This window comes from Lepidochelys olivacea (assembly GCF_965140295.1).
Source record: "Lepidochelys olivacea isolate rLepOli2 genome assembly, chromosome: 6".
NCBI classification, from domain to species: domain Eukaryota; kingdom Metazoa; phylum Chordata; order Testudines; family Cheloniidae; genus Lepidochelys; species Lepidochelys olivacea.
Window position 1 is genome coordinate 153455 of NC_140416.1, and position 19678 is coordinate 173132.

The 19678-nt window shown below is 66.1% G+C and overlaps 1 protein-coding gene across 1 annotated transcript; it reads right to left on the reverse strand.

Annotated features, from left to right (window-relative positions):
• Positions 1–291: 291 nt before the first annotated feature.
• Positions 292–10021, reverse strand: LOC311522645 (serine/threonine-protein kinase NLK2-like). The gene is given in 13 exon segments (XM_084632097.1): positions 292–1402; positions 2319–2412; positions 3599–3797; positions 4757–4843; positions 5037–5138; positions 6339–6355; positions 6358–6547; positions 7327–7412; positions 8016–8122; positions 8369–8424; positions 8824–8953; positions 9709–9898; positions 9901–10021. Coding segments are annotated over 13 exon segments (1377 nt in total). The 5' UTR covers positions 9971–10021; the 3' UTR covers positions 292–1353.
• Positions 10022–19678: the final 9657 nt, after the last annotated feature.

Consider the following 19678-nt stretch of genomic DNA (forward strand, 5'->3'; position numbering starts at 1 on the left):
GCCACGTCCCGGCGCCGGGCGAGGGGTCCCCTGTGTGCCCAGCCCCCCCCGCCCCAGAGGGGCCACGTCCCGGCGCCGGGCGAGGGGTCCCCCGTGTGCCCAGCCCTCCCCCCCCGCCCCAGAGGGGACACGTCCCGGCGCCGGGCGAGGGGTCCCCCGTGTGCCCAGCCCCCCCCCGCCCCAGAGGGGCCACGTCCCGGCGCCGGGCGAGGGGTCCCCCGTATCACCAGTGGCCCCACCCCAGAAGCAGCCGCGTCTCGCCCGCGCCCTGGAAGGAAAAGCCCGGCCGCGAACGCGCCAGCAGAATTTAATGCCGAGCCGGCAGGTTCGATTCAGTTACGAAGCCCCCAACCCCGCGCCCGAGCGGCCCAAGTTTCCAGGGTCTTTTCGGTCGCCCCCTTTGCAACGAAAAACCAGCGGGGGGGGGGGGGGGGGCGGATTTTGGGAGCCGTGAATTCATACAAATTCCCAGCCTCTCCCAGTGGGGGGCGCTGTGGGGCGCTGGCTGGTTGGGGGGGAGAACTCCTGGGGGGCGGTCAGTGGTTGGGGGCTGAAATGGGGCCCCGGGGGTTGCTGGGGTGGGGCTGGGGAAAGAGGGGGCGCAGGGCTGAGAAGTTGGGGCAGCATTAAAGGGACAGGAGGGGGGCTGTATTCACAGTGCAGCCTTGGGAATTTGGGGGGGAAGGGCTGGTTTTGGGGGTTCCTGGCTCCAGTGCAGCCTCAGGGGAGCTTGGGGGGTGGGGCGTGGGAGGGATTTGGGGCTCAAGGTAGGTTTGTTTCTAGTGCAGACTCAGAGAGATTCAGGGGTGCTTGGGGGAAGTTTTGGGGGGTCGGGGGGGGTGTCGTTTCCTGAGCAGACGCAGGGGAAATGAGGAGCACAGGGCAGGTTCGGGGGTGGGGGCATTGACAGTGCAAACTACGAGGACTTTGGGGGTGCTGTGGGGTGGTTTGGGGGGCTCAGCTTTCCAGTGCAGAGACAGGGGAATTTGGGGTTGCTGAGGCAAGAGACGGGGAGTCTCATTTCCAGTGCAGGCTCAAAGGAATTTGGGGGTGCAGTGGGGTTCATTTTTCCAGTGCAAACTCAGGGGGTTTAGGGGGGCTCAGGGGGTGGCCGTATTCCCAGTGCAGACTCAGGGGGTTTGGGGGTGCAGGGAGGTTTGGGGGGGCTGGGGCGGCTGTGTTGCGGCACGGACTCGAGGGGTCCCTTTGATTTCAGCTCCAGGACCCTTGGTCTTTTCCCCACCAGTTCAGCAGGCAATTCGGGGTGTGTCCCGCCGCGGCCGGCTGGCTCCGTCCCCCCCTTTCTCTTTCCGTCTGGCCACCCCCGAACCCCAAATCTGCTGCCAGCCGCCTTCATCTCTCGTCCTTCTTCGAAACTTTCGACGAATGCCAGGCCGTCGACCTGCGGGGAGACGAGCGTTCGAATGCAGCACGGGGGGCTGGCGGGGGAGCCGTGGGCAGCAGGGTGGGGGGCTGGCTGTGGGATGGGGTGAAGGTGCTGTGGGGCGCAGGCCGGTGGGGGGGCGCCATGGGGCGGGGGGCGCTGTGGGGCGGAGGGTGGTGGGGGGCGCCGTGGTGCGGAGGCCGGCGGAGGGGCGCCGTGGGGCGGGGGGCGGCTGTGGGGCGGAGGCTGGCGGGGGGGCGCTGTGGGGCGGAGGCCGGCGGGGGGGCGCCATGGGGCGGGGGGCGCCGTGGGGCGGAGGCCGGCGGGGGGGCGCCGTGGGGCGGAGGCCGGCGGGGGGCGCCGTGGGGCGGGGGGCGCTGTGGGGCGGAGGCCGGCGGGGGGGCGCCGTGGGGCAGAGGCCGGCGGGGGGCGCTGTGGGGCGGAGGTCGGTGGGGGGCGCCGTGGGGCGGGGGGCGCCGTGGGGCGGAGGCCGGCGGGGGGCGCTGTGGGGCGGAGGCCGGCGGAGGGGCGCCGTGGGGCGGGGGGCGGCTGTGGGGCGGAGGCTGGCGGGGGGGCGCTGTGGGGCGGAGGCCGGCGGGGGGGCGCCATGGGGCGGGGGGCGCTGTGGGGCGGAGGCTGGCGGGGGGGCGCCGTGGGGCGGGGGGCGCCGTGGGGCGGAGGCCGGCGGGGGGGCGCCGTGGGGCGGGGGGCGCCGTGGGGCAGAGGCCGGCGGGGGGGCGCCGTGGGGTGGGGGGCGCCGTGGGGCGGAGGCCGGCGGGGGGGCGCCGTGGGGCGGGGGCGCCGTGGGGCGCCGTGGGGCGGAGGCCGGCGGGGGGGTGCCGTGGGGCGGGGGGCGCTGTGGGGCGGAGGCCGGCGGGGGGGCGCCGTGGGGCGGAGGCCGGCGGGGGGGCGCCGTGGGGCGGGGGGCACTCACCGGATGAAGGTTTTGAAGGCGGCCGAGTTGGGGTTGATGCACAGTGGGACCCGCGTCCCCTTCTGCTGATCCAGGATGAAGCTGTGAACCAGCTCTGCGAAAGAGGGGGGCAGCTTCAGATCCGGGGGGGCCACGGGGGGAATTCACTGGGGGGGCTGGAGAGGAGGTGGGGGGAACAGATCCAAACCGGGAGGGTCCCTTGTGGGGGTGGAGGGTGGCTGTGGGAGCTAGAGGGAGTCTATGGGGGTTCATGCAAGGGGGGCTGGTGTTTGGGGGGGCTGTGAGGGGTATCAGGGGTTTGGGGTCACAGCAGGAGGTCCCAGGGGATGAGGGTCAGTTTTAGGGGGGCTGTGGGGGCCCCAGGGGTAGGTCAGTGTGTGGGGTGATGGGGGACAGCAGGGGACCACGGCAGGAAGGGTCAGTGTGTGGGGGTGAAGGGGGTCCCCAGTGGGGGAGAGGCAGCATATGGGGGCCTGGCGGGGGAGGGTCAGTGTGGGGGGGCAATGGAGGGCCCTGTGGGGGGGTCAGAGTGTGGGGACAGCGGGGGGGCAGCGGGAGCCCAGCGGGGGGGGCAGTGTGGGGGCCCGGGGGGGGGACAGCAGGCGCTGGTGGGGGGCTCAGTGTGTGTGGGCGGCGGGGGGGGCAGTGGGCGGCTTATCAGCATGTGGGGGCGACGGGGGTCCCCAGTGGGGGAGGGTCAGTGTGGGGGGACAACTGGGGGCCTGGCGGAGGGGTCAGTATGTGAAGCGGGGGGCAGTGGGGGGCCGGCGGGGAGGTCAGCGTGTGGGGGCGACGAGGGTGCGAATGGGGGGCGGCGGGGGGCAGTGTGTGGGGCCCGGCGGGGGGTGACAGGGGGCAACGGGGGGCCGCGGGGGGCGACAGGGGGCCGCGGGGGGCGACGGGGGGCAGCGGGGGGCGACGGGCGGCGGCGGGGGGCGACAGGAGGCCACGGGGGGCGACGGGGGGCGAATGGGGGGTGACGGGGGGCGGCAGGGGGCAGCGTGTGGGGCCCGGCGGGGGGTGACAGGGGGCGACAGGGGGCGACAGGGAGCCACGGGGGGTGACGGGGGGCGAATGGGGGTGACGGGGGGCGGCGGGGGGTGACAGGGGGCCGCGGGGGGCGACGAGGGGCGAATGGGGGGTGACGGGGGGCGGCGGGGGGCAGCGTGTGGGGGCCGGCGGGGGGCGACAGGGGGCCACGGGGGGCGAATTGGGGGCGACGGGGGGCGACGGGGGGCCGCGGGGGGCGACGGGGGGCGGCGGGGGGCGGCGGGGGTCACCTTTGGCCTGCCAGACGGAGCGCAGGGCCCGCTCGTCGGCGTCGTCGAAGCGGGGGGCCGCGGGGGGCTCCAAGTCGGGGGCGTAGACGCGCCCCGAGGCCAGGCGGGGGCAGCAGCGGCAGATGGTCGTGTGGAAGCGGAGTCGCCCCTCCTGCAGGTACGGGTGGGCCAGAGCCTCCCGCGCCGAGATCCGCCGGGCCTGCCGAGAGCCAGCGTGGGACCCCGGCGTCCGGGGGGACCCCCAGCGCTCCCAGGGACCCCGGCGTCCGGTCGGGGAACCCCCAGCGCTCCCAGGGACCCCGGCGTCCAGGCAGGGAACCCCCAGCGCTCCCGGGGACCCCGGCATCCGGGCAGGGAACCCCCAGCGCTCGCAGGGACCCCGGCGTCCGGTCAGGGAACCCCCAGCACTCCCAGGGACCCCGGCGTCTGGGCAGGGAACCCCCAGCGCTCCCGGGGACCGAGGCGTCCGGGCGGGGAACCCCCACTACTCCCGGGGACCCCGGCGTCCGGGCAGGGAACCCCCAGTGCTCCCGGGGACCCCAATGTCAGGGCAGAGAACCCCCAGCACTCCCAGGGACCCCGGCGTCCGGGGGGGGTAATCCCATTACTCCCAGGGACCCCGGCGTCCGGGGGGGTAATCCCAGCACTCCCAGGGACCCTGGCATCCGGGCGGGGAACCCCCAGTGCTCCCGGGGACCCCGGCGTCCGGACAGGGAACCCCCAGCGCTCCCGGGGACCGAGGCGTCCGGGCGGGGAACCCCCACTACTCCCAGGGACCCCGGTGTCCGGGCAGGGAACCCCCAGTGCTCCCGGGAACCCCAATGTCAGGGCAGGGAACCCCCAGCACTCCCAGGGAACCCGGCATCCGGGGGGGGTAATCCCAGCACTCCCAGGGACCCTGGCATCCGGGTGGGGAACCCCCAGCGCTCCCGGGGACCCCGGTGTCCGGTCGGGGAACCCCCAGCGCTCCCAGGGACCCCGGCGTCCGGGCAGGGAACCCCCACTACTCCCAGGGACCCCAATGTCAGGGCAGGGAACCCCCAGCGCTCCCGGGGACCCTGGCGTCCGGGCAGGGAACCCCCAGCGCTCCCGGGGACCCCGGCGTCCGGGCAGGGAACCCCCAGCGCTCCCAGGGACCCCGGCGTCCGGGCGACTCACGGGGTCAAAGACCAGCAGACGGCAGAGGAGGTGAACGGCCTCGTGGGTCGCCTCCCCCGACAGCAGGTGCAGCACGGACAGCGCGGGCTGGACGGACGGACGGACGGACACGGAGCCTGAGTGGGGGTCGTCCCCCAGCCCCCCGCCCAGCCCCCCGCTTCCCCCGCCCAGCCCCCTGCTTCCCCCAGCCCAGCCCCCCGCTTCCCCCGTCCCAGCCCCCCGCTTCCCCCAGCCCCCCTCATACCTTCCCCCCAGCCCCCACGGCCCCCCGGGGTCTCACCGGTTTGTGGGCGCCCCGCAGCACGTGGGCCCGGGCCCCCTCGCAGGCCGAGCGCAGGGCGTAGGGAGGGGGGGTGCCGAGTAGGTCGGTGATCAGGTCCAGCTGCGGGGGCGGAGGGGAGTTATTGGGGGGTGCGAGAGCCTCCCCCCATGCAACCCACCCCCCACTAGCCTCTCCCCCTGATTCCCTTCCCCACTCCCTCCCCTCCCCCCAGATCCCCTCCCCCCAATCCCCTTCCCCACCTCTCCCCCAGATCCCCTCCCCACTCCCTCCCCTCCCCCCAGATCCCCTCCTCACCTCTTCCCTCCCCCAGTCCCTCCCCACTCCCTCCCCTCCCCCCAGATCCCCTCCTCACCTCTTCCCTCCCCCAATCCCCTCCCCACTCCCTCCCCTCCCCGCAGATCCCCTCCCCAATCCCCTCCCCACTCCCTCCCCTCCCCCCAGATCCCCTTCCCAATCCCCTCCCCACTCCCTCCCCTCCCCCCAGATCCCCTCCTCACCTCTTCCCTCCCCCAATCCCCTCCCCACTCCCTCCCCTCCCCCCAGATCCCCTCCTCACCTCTTCCCTCCCCCAATCCCCTCCCCACTCCCTCCCCTCCCCCCAGATCCCCTCCTCACCTCTTCTCTCCCCCAATCCCCTCCCCACTCCCTCCCCTCCCCCCAGATCCCCTCCTCACCTCTTCCCTCCCCCAATCCCCTCCCCACTTCCTCCCCTCCCCGCAGATCCCCTCCCCAATCCCCTCCCCACTCCCTCCCCTCCCCCCAGATCCCCTCCTCACCTCTTCCCTCCCCCAATCCCCTCCCCACTCCCTCCCCTCCCCCCAGATCCCCTCCCCAATCCCCTCCCCACTCCCTCCCCTCCCCCCAGATCCCCTTCCCAATCCCCTCCCCACTCCCTCCCCTCCCCCCAGATCCCCTCCTCACCTCTTCCCTCCCCCAATCCCCTCCCCACTCCCTCCCCTCCCCCCAGATCCCCTCCCCACTCCCTCCCCTCCCCCAATCCCCTCCCCACTCCCTCCCCTCCCCCCAGATCCCCTCCTCACCTCTTCCCTCCCCCAATCCCCTCCCCACTTCCTCCCCTCCCCCCAGATCCCCTCCCCAATCCCCTCCCCACTCCCTCCCCTCCCCCCAGATCCCCTCCTCACCTCTTCCCTCCCCCAGTCCCTCCCCACTTCCTCCCCTCCCCCCAGATCCCCTCCCCAATCCCCTCCCCACTCCCTCCCCTCCCCCCAGATCCCCTCCCCCACCTCTCCCTCCCCCCAATCCCCTCCCCACTCCCTCCCCTCCCCCCAATCCCCCCACCTGCTGGATGGGGCTGGGGCCTGGAAGAGAACCCGCCGGCTCAGCAGCTCGGCGAAGATGCAGCCGACGGCCCAGAGGTCGACGGGGGCTCCGTAGTGGGGGGTGCCCATGAGGATCTCGGGGGCCCGGTAGTACTGGGTCACCACCTCCTGCGTCATGGGCTGCCCCTCGTCCGGCTCCTCCAGCCGCGCCAGCCCGAAGTCGCAGATCTGCCGGGGGGAGGGGGGTGAGCCCGGACACCTGGGTCCCCCCTGGGAACGCTGCGGGAAGCCCAACCCGGACGCCTGGATCCCCTGCCCATCCCAGTTTCTGGGGAGCATTGCAGGGCCCCCTAGTGGAACAGGCCCAGACGCCTGGGTCCCTTCCCCTGTCCCGGCGTCTGGGAACCGTCCCGGACGCCTGGGTCCCTTCCCCTGTCCCGGTCTCTGGCAGCCGTCCCGGACGCCTGGGTCCCTTCCCCTGTCCCGGCGTCTGGCAGCCGTCCCGGACGCCTGGGTCCCTTCCCCTGTCCCGGTCTCTGGCAGCCGTCCCGGACGCCTGGGTCCCTTCCCCTGTCCCGGTCTCTGGCAGCCGTCCCGGACGCCTGAGTCCCTTCCCCTGTCCCGGTCTCTGGCAGCCGTCCCGGACGCCTGGGTCCCTTCCCCTGTCCCGGCGTCTGGGAGCCGTCCCGGACGCCTGGGTCCCTTCCCCTGTCCCGGTCTCTGGCAGCCGTCCCGGACGCCTGGGTCCCTTCCCCTGTCCCGGTCTCTGGCAGCCATCCCGGACGCCTGGGTTCCTTCCCCTGTCCCGGTGTCTGTGAGCCGTCCCGGATGCCTGGGTCCCTTTCCCTGTCCCGGTGTCTGGGAGCCGTCCTGGACGCCTGGGTCCCTTCCCCTGTCGCAGTCTCTGGGAGCCGTCCCGGACGCCTGGGTCCCTTCCCCTGTCCCGGTCTCTGGCAGCCGTCCCGGACGCCTGGGTCCCATCCCAGAGGCTGGGGGGCGTCTCTCACCTTGAGGACGCAGTTGCTGTTCACCAGCAGGTTCCCCGGCTTGATGTCCCGATGGAGAATGCCGGCCGAGTGCAAATATTTCAGACCTGCAGGGAGGGAGGCAGCGTTGTGGGGGGGGGGGTTGGGGACTGAAATCTGCCCTTCTTCCTGCTCACGGACCCCGCCCAGGTTCCCCTCCCCGTGCCGAGATAAGCGGGGGAGGAGGGCAGGAGCCGAGAAGGGGCCGGTGACATATGGGGGGAGGCAGGGTGGCCTGGTGGGGGGGGGGGTTGGAGTGTACTGGGGATGGTGTATTGGGGTGGCTGAGGATGGATATCTGGGGGGCCCTGGGGATTGGGTGAGCCTGGGGGGGGTGGTCGAGGGGACTGTGGAGACTGGGGGGCTCTGGGAGGCTCTGGGGGTCCGTGGAGGGTCTAGAGGGTTTCTGGGGTCCCTGGGAGGTTGGGGGGGCCCGGGGAGGTTTGGGGGGCCCAGGGAGGTTTGGGGGCCCCAGGGGGGTTGGGGGGGTCCGGGGAGGTTTGGGGGGCCTGGGAGGTTGGGGGGGGCCTGGGGAGGTTGGGGGGGCCCAGGGAGGTTTGGGGGCCCCGGGGAGGTTTGGGGCCCCGGGAGGTTGGGGGGGCCCAGGGAGGTTTGGGGGCCCCAGGGGGGTTGGGGGGCCTGGGGAGGTTTGGGGGGGCCCGGGGTCTCACCGCGCAGGATCTGGTAGAGGAAGACCTTGATGTGCTCGGCGCTCAGCGGCTGGGGGGACACGATCACCTTGTGCAGGTCGCTCTGCATCAGCTCCGTGAGCACGTTGCTACCGCCCGGCGCGGGGTCAAGGGCGCAGCTCGGGGGGCAGAGCCCCATGGCCCCCCGCTCCCATCCCCCCCTGGGCCCCCAGCTCCCTGCCCCCAGCCTCGCCTCTGTCAGCGGGTAGCTGCAAGTGCTGCCCCCGATAACCCCCCCGGACCCCTAACCGCCCCCGGCACCTCCCACTGCTGCCAGTTACCCCCCAGGGCAGCCCCCACGGTTCCCCCAGCCCCTCCCCCACGGGGGCGGATACATCTCCTCAAAGCAGTCGATGCTGGGGGGCTGCAGGATATCCAGCGCTGACAGCACCTGAGGGGCACCGACGGGGGGGGTGAGACAAAAGAGGGGAGCCCCCAGATACCCCCACAGGGTCCCAGAGCCAGCCCCATGCGTCCCCAGGACTGGCCAGCCAGAGCCCCCAGCCCCACCCCTCTGCCCCCCACTGCAACCCCCAGCCCCACGGCATCCTCCATACAGCGACCCCCACTCCTCTGTCACAGCCCCTCCCACTGACCCATAGCCCCCAGCCCCACTGCAACCCCCAGCCCCACAGCCTCCTCCATACAGTAAACTGGTAAATTATAGGGCTTCATAAACACCCCCCCTCAATCCAACCCACAGCCCCCCACAACTGCTACCCCTGCCCCCATCCCTCCCAAACCCTCAGGCCCCCCAACCTGGTGCCCCCCTGCCCCCCGCCCCCCTCACGTTCTCATGTTTGAAGGAACAGAGCATCTTGAGTTCCCGAAACACCCGTTTGCAGGAGACGAGATTCTGGAAAACATTCGGCATCTTCTTCAGAGCGACCCGCTTCCCGTCCCGGGGGTCCGTGACCGACCTGGGGAGACAGACGGACGCGGTGCCCCTCACTCCCGACCCACAGCCCCTGCCAGCCCAGCCCTGCCCCCCAGCCCTGCCGGTGCCCCTCACTCCCGACCCGCAGCCCCCTGCCAGCCCAGCCCTGCCCCCCAACCCTGCCGGTGCCCCTCACTCCTGACCCGCAGCCCCTGACAGCCCAGCCCTGCCCCCCAGCCCTGCCGGTGCCCCCTCACTCCCGACCCGCAGCCCCCTGCCAGCCCAGCCCTGCCCCCCAACCCTGCCGGTGCCCCTCACTCCCGACTCGCAGCCCCCTGCCAGCCCAGCCCTGCCCCCCAGCCCTGCGGGTGCCCCCCACTCCTGACCCGCAGCCCCTGCCAGCCCAGCCCTGCCCCCCAGCCCTGCGGGTGCCCCTCACTCCCGACCCGCAGCCGCTGCTACCCCAGCCCTGCCCCCCAACCCTGCGGGTGCCCCTCACTCCCGACCCGCAGCCCCTGCCAGCCCAGCCCTGCCCCCCAGCCCTGCGGGTGCCCCTCACTCCCGACCCGCAGCCCCTGCCCGCCCAGCCCTGCCCCCCAACCCTGCCGGTGCCCCTGACTCCCGAACCCGCAGCCCCCTGCCAGCCCAGCCTTGCCCCCCAACCCTGCCGGTGCCCCCACTCCTGACCCGCAGCCCCCCGCTAGCCCAGCCCCTGCCCCCTAACCCTGCCGGGCCCCCCACTCTGACCCGCAGCCCCCTGCCAGCCCGGCCCTGCGCCCCCCAACCCCCGGCTCTTACCACACGACTCCGAAGGCGCCGTAGCCGATGGGCCGATCCGGTTCGGGTTCCACCGTCATTCGGGCCGGTGCCGGCGGGGTCTGGGCCAGCGCCGGCTGATGCTGCTGTTGGGGCGACCCCCCCTGCACCCCAGCGGGGCAGTACAATTTCTGGGGCGCCCCGAGCCCAGCTGCCAGGGGGGGCTGGATCAGCCTGTCAGTGCCCCCAGAACATTGCTACACAGCTGGGTCTGGAGGGCGGGGCTGGGGCCCTGGAAGGCCATTGGGGAGCAGCTGTGGGGTTCGGGGGGATGGGCAGGTGCCGCAGGGGTGGGGGGCTGGAGCCGGGAGGCTGGAGGGGAGGATTAGGGGGTGGGGGGATGGGATGAGAAGCAGACCCTAATGGGGCGGGTGGGGGGGGATGCTGGGAGTATCGAGGTGTCTGGGGGAGTGGGCAGGATGAGGAGGGGCTGGGGTGGGACCTGGGGTGCTGGGAATTGGGGGGCTGTGGGGCCGGGATTTGGGGGGCAGGGACTTGGGGTCCGCGGGGCAGGAAGCGGGGGGCTCTGGGCGGGTTATTGGGGGGCTGGGTGTGTCGCGGGAGAGAAGCTGGCGGGGCTGCACTTTAAGCTCCTACTGTAAAGAGCCCCGGCTGGGCTGGGGGGCCAGGGCGGGATCGGGGGCACAGGGCCCCCCCAGTACTCAAATCGCATCCATCCCCCCGAGCCCCGGGGCGGGGGTGCGGGGCTGGGGGGCAGCGGGAGGGGACGCGTGGGGGGGCGCAGCGGGGGGGGCGAAGCGCTGGGGGGCAGCGGGGGGGCGGGGGGGTCCCCCCGCGATGGGCTCCGGGAGCGGCCCCAGGCCCGGCGCGGCGCAAGGATGCGGCGGCTCCGGCTGGTCCTTTGTTAAAGGCAACGGCGGGGGGGGGGGGGGGGAGACTCCGCCCAGCTGGGAAAAATCCCCCGGACAGAAATCGGGCAGGGGGTGGGGGGCGTGAGGGGGGGTGGGAGGGATAGAGGGGGGGTGGATGGGGATAGATATATAGATAGATAGATAGATGGGGTGGATGGGGTGGATGGGGATAGATAGATAGAGAGAGGGGGTGGATGGGGGTAGATAGCGAGATAGAGAAGGGGGTAGATAGAGAGATAGAGGGGGTGGATGGGGGTAGATAGCGAGATAGAGAAGGGGGTAGATAGAGAGATAGAGGGGGTGGATGGGGGTAGATAGCGAGATAGAGAAGGGGGTAGATAGAGAGATAGAGGGGGTGGATGGGGGTAGATAGCGAGATAGAGAAGGGGGTAGATAGAGAGATAGAGGGGGTGGATGGGGGTAGATAGCGAGATAGAGAAGGGGGTAGATAGAGAGATAGAGGGGGTGGATGGGGGTAGATAGAGAGATAGAGAAGGGGGTAGATAGAGAGATAGAGGGGGTGGATGGGGGTAGATAGAGAGATAGAGAAGGGGGTAGATAGAGAGATAGAGGGGGTGGATGGGGGTAGATAGAGAGATAGAGAAGGAGGTAGATAGAGAGATAGAGGGGGTGGATGGGGGTAGATAGAGAGATAGAGAAGGGGGTAGATAGAGAGATAGAGGGGGTGGATGGGGGTAGATAGCGAGATAGAGAAGGGGGTAGATAGAGAGATAGAGGGGGTGGATGGGGGTAGATAGCGAGATAGAGAAGGGGGTAGATAGAGAGATAGAGGGGGTGGATGGGGGTAGATAGCGAGATAGAGAAGGGGGTAGATAGAGAGATAGAGGGGGTGGATGGGGGTAGATAGAGAGATAGAGAAGGAGGTAGATAGAGAGATAGAGGGGGTGGATGGGGGTAGATAGAGAGATAGAGAAGGAGGTAGATAGAGAGATAGAGGGGGTGGATGGGGGTAGATAGCGAGATAGAGAAGGAGGTAGATAGAGAGATAGAGGGGGTGGATGGGGGTAGATAGCGAGATAGAGAAGGGGGTAGATAGAGAGATAGAGGGGGTGGATGGGGGTAGATAGCGAGATAGAGAAGGGGGTAGATAGAGAGATAGAGGGGGTGGATGGGGGTAGATAGAGAGATAGAGAAGGGGGTAGATAGAGAGATAGAGGGGGTGGATGGGGGTAGATAGCGAGATAGAGAAGGGGGTAGATAGAGAGATAGAGGGGGTGGATGGGGGTAGATAGCGAGATAGAGAAGGGGGTAGATAGAGAGATAGAGGGGGTGGATGGGGGTAGATAGAGAGATAGAGAAGGGGGTAGATAGAGAGATAGAGGGGGTGGATGGGGGTAGATAGCGAGATAGAGAAGGGGGTAGATAGAGAGATAGAGAAGGGGGTAGATAGGAGGGGATGTCTGGAGATACACAGTCAGTAAACTGGTAAATTGTACAGTCAATTGCTTGAACTGTGGCCCTATCCCCTGCTCCGCCCCTTCCCCAAGGCTCCGCCCTCACTCCAACTCTGCCCGCCTCCACTCCACCCCCTCCCCCGAGGCCCCGCCCACCTGCCGCTCCCTGCTCTCCACCCTCCTCCAAGCGGCTGACGGGCAGCGTCACTGGCCTGCTGTGGCGGGGGGTGCTGAGTATCTTCCCCCCAGGGGTGTTTGAGCCCCGGGGCACCCCGGAGTCGGTGCCGACGCCCGGCCCCCGGCCTGCCCTGGCTCCGTCGGGTTCCAGCCGCGCGGCGGGTGAGGGTTCAGCGTGACTCCAGGCCGCGTCTCTCAGGCCCCGTCGCGGGAGCAGGTCCTGTTTTACACTGAGCGCTCGGTTAGGGGACGTTCCTGGCCCCGGTTCCCACAAACGAATCCCGCTCTGTCACGGACCAGCCCCGCCCTGGGCCCGGCAGCCGTTCCCGCAGCCACGGTTGCCTCTTGACCTAGACACACCGGGCGCTCGGTTTTCCGGTCTGCCGATTGTGCCCCCCCCACCGCGGGGGGGTGCGAATCTCAGTGCCCACCACACAGCGCTGCTTGCCCGAGGTGAATCCGCCCCGACTGCAGCCGCAGCCAAAAGAAAAGGGAACTTGCCGCGCTGGGCCGGTTGTGAGATCTGGAAGCACAGCCCGGCTTGGGGGAAACCCGTCGCCCCGACGGCCCTTTTGCCCAAAGGTGTGGTCTCTTCTTTCCAGACCCTGCCCACGTGTTGGGCCACCGTCTTTTGCGAGGACAGCCTGGCATCCCCATAGCTGGGCTGGGCTGCCTGATGTGCCCAGGACCACAACGAAACTCCGTGACCCCAAAACCAAACTAGGCAATCCGCCACTGCAAAACCACAGCAAGGGCATCAAGGAAACGCCTTTGCAAAACCCCACAAAAACAACACTAAAGCCGTTGCGAAAACAACCAGGACGACAACGGTAAAAACTACCAAATCATTGCAGAAAGAACCCGGAAAAACCATCGCAAAAACCTCACAGCAAAGACCTCACAAAAGTGACAAGGAAGAAGTCGCAAAACCGCCGAACCCCAGAACACTGCAAAGAGAACAAAGGCAAAGATTGCAACCATGCAAAATCAGCAGCAAAAACGTTGCCAAAAGAAGGAGAAACCGTTGCAAAAATGACAAGGAAAAAACCTGGCAAAAAGCAACACCACCACAAAGCCAGCACAAACCCTGCCATCGCCCCAAAGTCAGCGACAAAAACTTTGGCAAAAGCCAGGAGAACACTTTGCAGAAACGAAACAATTACAAAACCCACAAAGCCTGGGCTGTCGCGTGGTGGTTTGCGTTTGAAATCACACTCCACGCCGGGCAGCCCCGAATCGAGCTGGCATTTGGTGGGCAAGCCGCTGCTTTGGATATCTGCTCCTGGAATAGGAATTATAACTTCTCATTCTACAGAATGAGACAATATATTCATGTCATGTTTAAGAAAAGTTTTGTAAATGAGTGCCAACAGTTCATGGATTAGGACCCCAATCTTATGGGGATCCAGGAGCTTCTGTAGGGATTATTGAGGTTCATCTTTCTATCGACCCAATGGGACCCAGTGCTCAGTCTAGAAGGTACCACCCGAGAGGCTTCGATTTGCAGTTCTCAGACTGGGGATTTGTGTCTCCAGAGGTAACATGCTTGTTAACAGCAAAAATGTTTTGAAATAAATAAATAATATAGAGAGGTGAAGAATAACAGACCTCAACCTTATTGTCCCTCTGCAAATTTGTGTACCCGGAGTCAATCCCTTACCTCACTCTAAAAGGGCAACGTTTCAAAAAGTTCACTGACTAGAAGATTGTTGGGGGCGGCATTGATCTGGACAAGGAGAAGTCTGGAGATCAATGTGAGAAGGGAGGGCCGGGCAGCAGAAAGAGAAGTGAACCTGTTTGAGCGGCATATTCCAGAAGTCTTGAGGTCTTTCTGAGTGTGGCCTTCATTGATTTGAGGTCTACCAGACATCCTCTCCCTAGAAGGGAAAACCGAGAATGGCAGCAGGCCGTAAGAGAGACCCAGTTTGGGAATATGTTAATGAAGTTTTCCTTTCTACCTGTGACTACTGTGTATGAAGGTTATAACAACCAAGAAGAATGCACTTTTATGTAGAAATCCATGATTAAATCGAGCCTTCCTGACTAGTGATTTAACTCATGATTTAAATCAAATCCACCCTGTTTTTCATTCCACCTTTAGAGCCATTTGTGATCACAGAAACGAAACGCCACAAAAGGAAGGGGAGGACGGACGACAAAAGCTTTTGTGACAAGATTTTTTACAACATGGATCACTGTAAAACACTCGTTACCCCTCTTTTGCCCCTCAGGCCCCAGGTTCCTTCGCACGCAGCTCTCAAACGAGCGCCAGACACGGGCAAATTTGAAAAGAAACTTTTGTTAGCCTCAGATTTTGTGATGTCTTATGAACTGCCTTGGGCTTTGGCCAGTTGGGGTCCCGGTTCCGGCAAGACCCCCTTGTTCCCAACGCCCGCCGTGGTACTGAGCGCAGGACGGCGCCCACGAGGCTGGTACCTGGGTACGACGCTCGTCTCTCTGGTCCGCCTCGTTGGGATGCTCCAGGACCGGTCCGTGGAGTAACCCCCGGTGCAGCCTGATCCGGACACTTCAGCCCGAGCTGTCGCCAGCACCTGCGAGGTGTCCCGGGGCGCTGGGCATCAGCGGGGCGGGGTGTGCGGGACCAGGCCAACGTGGGCCATGGAGACGCCCGGGGTACCTGCCCACCAAGGGAGAGCTGAGGTGGGGCAGACCGTCTCTTCCTGGGCCAGTGGCTGTTGGGGAGCGCCGGAGATGAGTTTCGAGCTCCACGGGGCTGTTCTGCGGGTGGGATTAACACCGCCGGGCGCTGAGTGCGGGGTCCCGACGAGCCCCTCCCCAGGGTGGGCTATGGATCTCCCTGCCTCGGTGTCGCTGTGAGCCCGGCACGTAGACGTCAGCAGGCAGATAGGGCGTATGGAGAGCGGGAGAGAGCTAGCTAGCTAGATGGATGGAGTGGGGGCGCGGGGGCTGGGAGCCAGGACTCCTGGGTTCTCTCCCTGGCTTTGGGAGAGGAGTGGGATCCAGGGGTTAGAGCAGGGGGACTGGAAATCAGGACTCCTGGGTTCTCTCCCCAGCTCTAGGAGGCAAGTGGGGGGCTGGGAGCCAGGACCAGGGCGTTGAACTGAATCGGCCACTAGTCGGCAGCAGGAGCCGACAAAAGAAACCATCGGCCGCAGATCTTGGGAATGGGAAACGGGGCTTTTCCCCTCTAGGGGGCGCTGGTCCCCACCCGCTCCTGGGTGGGACTGGCTGGATCGGGGTGGGGATCGGGACACGGGACCTTTCCCCTCTAGGGGGCGCTGGTCCCCACCCGCTCCTGGGTGGGACTGGCTGGATCGGGGTGGGGATCGGGACACGGGAACTTTCCCCTCTAGGGGGCGCTGGTCCCGACCCGCTCCCGGGTGGGACTGGCTGGATCGGGGTGGGGATCGGGACACGGGACCTTTCCCCTCTAGGGGGCGCTGGTCCCCACCCGCTCCTGGGTGGGACTGGCTGGATCGGGGTGGGGATCGGGACACGGGACCTTTCCCCTCTAGGGGGCGCTGGTCCCCACCCGCTCCTGGGTGGGACTGGCTGGATCGGGGTGGGGATCGGGACACGGGACCTTTCCCCTCTAGGGGGCGCTGGTCCCCACCCGCTCCTGGGTGGGACTGGCTGGATCGGGGTGGGGATCGGGACACGGGGCTTTTCCCCTCTAGGGGGCGCTGGTCCCCACCCGCTCCTGGGTGGGACTGGCTGGATCAGGGGTGGGGATCGGGACACGGGACCTTTCCCCTCTAGGGGGCGCTGGTCCCCACCCGCTCCCGGGTGGGACTGGCTGGATCGGGGTGGGGATCGGGACACGGGACCTTTCCCCTCTAGGGGGCGCTGGTCCCCACCCGCTCCTGGGTGGGACTGGCTGGATCGGGGTGGGGATCGGGACACGGGACCTTTCCCCTCTAGGGGGCGCTGGTCCCCACCCGCTCCTGGGTGGGACTGGCTGGATCGGGGTGGGGATCGGGACACGGGACCTTTCCCCTCTAGGGGGCGCTGGTCCCCACCCGCTCCTGGGTGGGACTGGCTGGATCGCGGTGGGGATCGGGACACGGGGCTTTTCCCCTCTAGGGGGCGCTGGTCCCCACCCGCTCCTGGGTGGGACTGGCTGGATCGGGGTGGGGATCGGGACACGGGACCTTTCCCCTCTAGGGGGCGCTGGTCCCCACCCGCTCCTGGGTGGGACTGGCTGGATCGGGGTGGGGATCGGGACACGGGGCTTTTCCCCTCTAGGGGGCGCTGGTCCCCACCTGCTCCTGGGTGGGACTGGCTGGATCGGGGTGGGGATCGGGACACGGGAACTTTCCCCTCTAGGGGGCGCTGGTCCCCACCCGCTCCTGGGTGGGACTGGCTGGATCGGGGTGGGGATCGGGACACGGGACCTTTCCCCTCTAGGGGGCGCTGGTCCCCACCCGCTCCTGGGTGGGACTGGCTGGATCGGGGTGGGGATCGGGACACGGGAACTTTCCCCTCTAGGGGGCGCTGGTCCCCACCCGCTCCTGGGTGGGACTGGCTGGATCGGGGTGGGGATCGGGACACGGGACCTTTCCCCTCTAGGGGGCGCTGGTCCCCACCCGCTCCTGGGTGGGACTGGCTGGATCGGGGTGGGGATCGGGACACGGGACCTTTCCCCTCTAGGGGGCGCTGGCCCCGATCTGGTCTGTTTTTAGCTGGGGCCTGGCCTGACATGGTAATTGACACATGGGGGGAGGCCTCGTTCTTTGGAAGAGGGGGCCAGGGAGGTAAACGAATCCCCAGGCTGGACTTTTGTGCTCAATAAGAGAAGTGAATAGGGCAGCAGGCTGAAAAGACAGAACGTCTGAGCCAGCTACGATAGGCGGGAGACCTCACAGGGCATCATTGACAGTGACGTAGACCCCAAGGACTGTCACGGACTCACAGGACTCGGGCCCACTCTCGGCCCCGTACGGTCCCAGGGGGGAACCCCCTTCAGTGAGACAGCCCTTCTCGGGGGTCCACCCTCTCCCAGGGGATAAGCCCCTTCACCTCCTGGAGCCGGACCTCTCTGAGCCTTAGCACACCTGTTTCTCACCCGTGGGCCCCCTCAGAGGGGCCACTCGCTCTGGGCCCCCGGGGCCTCCACTCCTAGAGGGGATAATGCCCCCTGTTCTCCAGACCGGAGCGACTCTCAGCCAGCGTAAAACAGGAGGGTTTATTGGGAGTCTGAACCCAGCACAGGAAACTCTCAGGGCCCTCAGGCCTGGCCTCCCTCAGCCCAGCACATCCAAGTCTCCTCTGCATCCAGGGGGCTCCGGCTGCTCCCTCCCCCCAGTCCCAAGCCCCCCTGCTTCCCAGCTGGGCATCCGATTTCACCGGCCCCAACAGCTCCTCCCCTGTCCTTTGTCCTCCGTCCCAGGTAACCAGGTCACTGGGGCCCTCTCTCCTCCGTCCTTTGTTCCCCTCTGGCTGGAACCGGCTGGTCAGGTCACCGGGGTCTCTCTGCAGCCCTTTGTCCTTCCACTGGTCAGACCCCTCTGACGGCCAAGCTGGGCTGGCCTCTTAGTCTCCAGGTCACCAGTTGTTGGGGTTCCCCATCTCCAGGCCGTTGTCTGGGGGTCCCGGCTGCCAGGCGAGGTCACACCTGTTCCTCTGCAACAACACACCCTCTCCCACCGCCTTGTTACACATGCAACGCATGGGGAAACTGAGGCACGTCCACGCTATTCATGTAAAACGCTACCAAAATCCCCAACTTTGTCACCTAAGCGAGCTGCTCTCTGTCGGAATCGCAGAATCTAACAGGGCAGAAAGCTATGTGCTAGGAAAACCCCTTAACCCCATCCTGAAAAGCCTCACGTGTGATAAGGTTTGGATGTCACGCTGGGTTGCCAGCACAAGAGGTCCATGTGAATTTTAAAAAGAGAGCGGGGAAGAAACACGGAACAGAATCTGTAAGGCAAGACTGTAGCCTTGAAAAAGAAGAGTCAGAAATGCACAATATTGGAAACTATGCCTATGGCTGTTAAATGGGAAAGACAACACGCCACAAAACTGGCGGGGCAAGTAACAGAAACACAAAAAGAGTTAAAAGAAGCAGGAGAAGCCCCAGAGGCCTGGGATGGGCTCCCGCTCTCCTAGCCCGGGGGCAAGCAGCCCGGAGACAGCAAGCCCGGGAACAGAATAAAACACTGGAAAAAGCTATAAAAAATCTGCAAAACCAGAGCTGGGCCGTCCCCTGTTATAAATATTGGTGGTGACCAGCGGGCTTCACGTAGCTCCCCCGTGCCTGAAGAGTGGGGAGAGAAATGGGAAAAGGTGGCCCGAGCAAAATTCAGACATGAAAGGGGCCACTGCCTTTCAACCAGCACCATACGGGAGAAGCCAGGCTCCGGGGACGGCTGGACCGGGCGGGCGCCTGTCAGAACCGGAGACGTGCTTGCCTGGAGGGAGAAGTCGTGGATAACACCATCCCCGGGTTGGAAAGTCAGAGGAAGGGGGCAATGGAAGAGTTCACAGAGCACAATCAGAGCTGGGAGCTGGGACTCGAACGCAGGGGAGTGAAGAGAAAAGAATTTCAACGTGAAAACCGAGCCTGAGCCGGTTCACGCCGAGAACGGAGGCGTGAAGACACGGAGTTGCCCCAAGCCAGTGCAAGGGCGCTCCCGCCCGCCACTGGGCATGCGGATGACAGCGACAGGCCCTGGGGAGACAAATGCAGGTTTGGCAAGAACAGGTAACTCCCCCCACTTTGCTCTCAGAGCCAGGGTAGAAACCTGGGGTGCAGGTTCCCAACTGCTTGAACCCACAAAGCTGCACTCCTCGCTCGGAGCTCAAAATCCAGCCTCCTTTCTCAACTATGGATACCTGCCGGCTACGTTTCCCCGTGTGTCCTTTCTCAGTTTGCCAAACTCACAGCTGCCTGGACCTTAAGATCCCTCGATGGAGTGAATCTCGCTTGGCTCAGGTGGCTTTTTACAGGAACCTCCCAAAGATACAAAGCCCTGAACAGAACAACAAGCAAAGAGAAAACAAGATCAAAACTTGCCTTTAAATCATTCCAGTGAATGAATTCATTTCACCTCCCCAGAACGCAAAAGCTGGAGTTACTCCTCACGGTCGTGAAGATACGAACAACAGAAACGCAAACTCTGCTTCTCATCCTAACCACGGACGAATGTCTGCAGCGTGGCTTTCCCTTGTTTCCATCTAGCAAGGGTTGAGAATAAAGTTAATATAAAGCCATGGGAAATGCCTTTGGTTACTAAATTAATACAACAGATCAGGCAAATCATCTGATTTTTTAGCAATCCTTATTAAAAGTTTTAACTGAAAAGGTAACAACTTGCTTATTTCCATGTTTAATCCTCCTGCTTCCCTGTCTGGTTTTTTTAAACACATTGTTTTAGGAATTAAGCTCTGGATGCCGTATCTTGTGTCGCTATAACCAGGCTTCTGGGGCCATTTGTTCTGAGGTGCAAGTCTGTCCCGCGTCGCAGGCCGTGCGTGTCACGTGACGGCGATTTTACGGTGCTT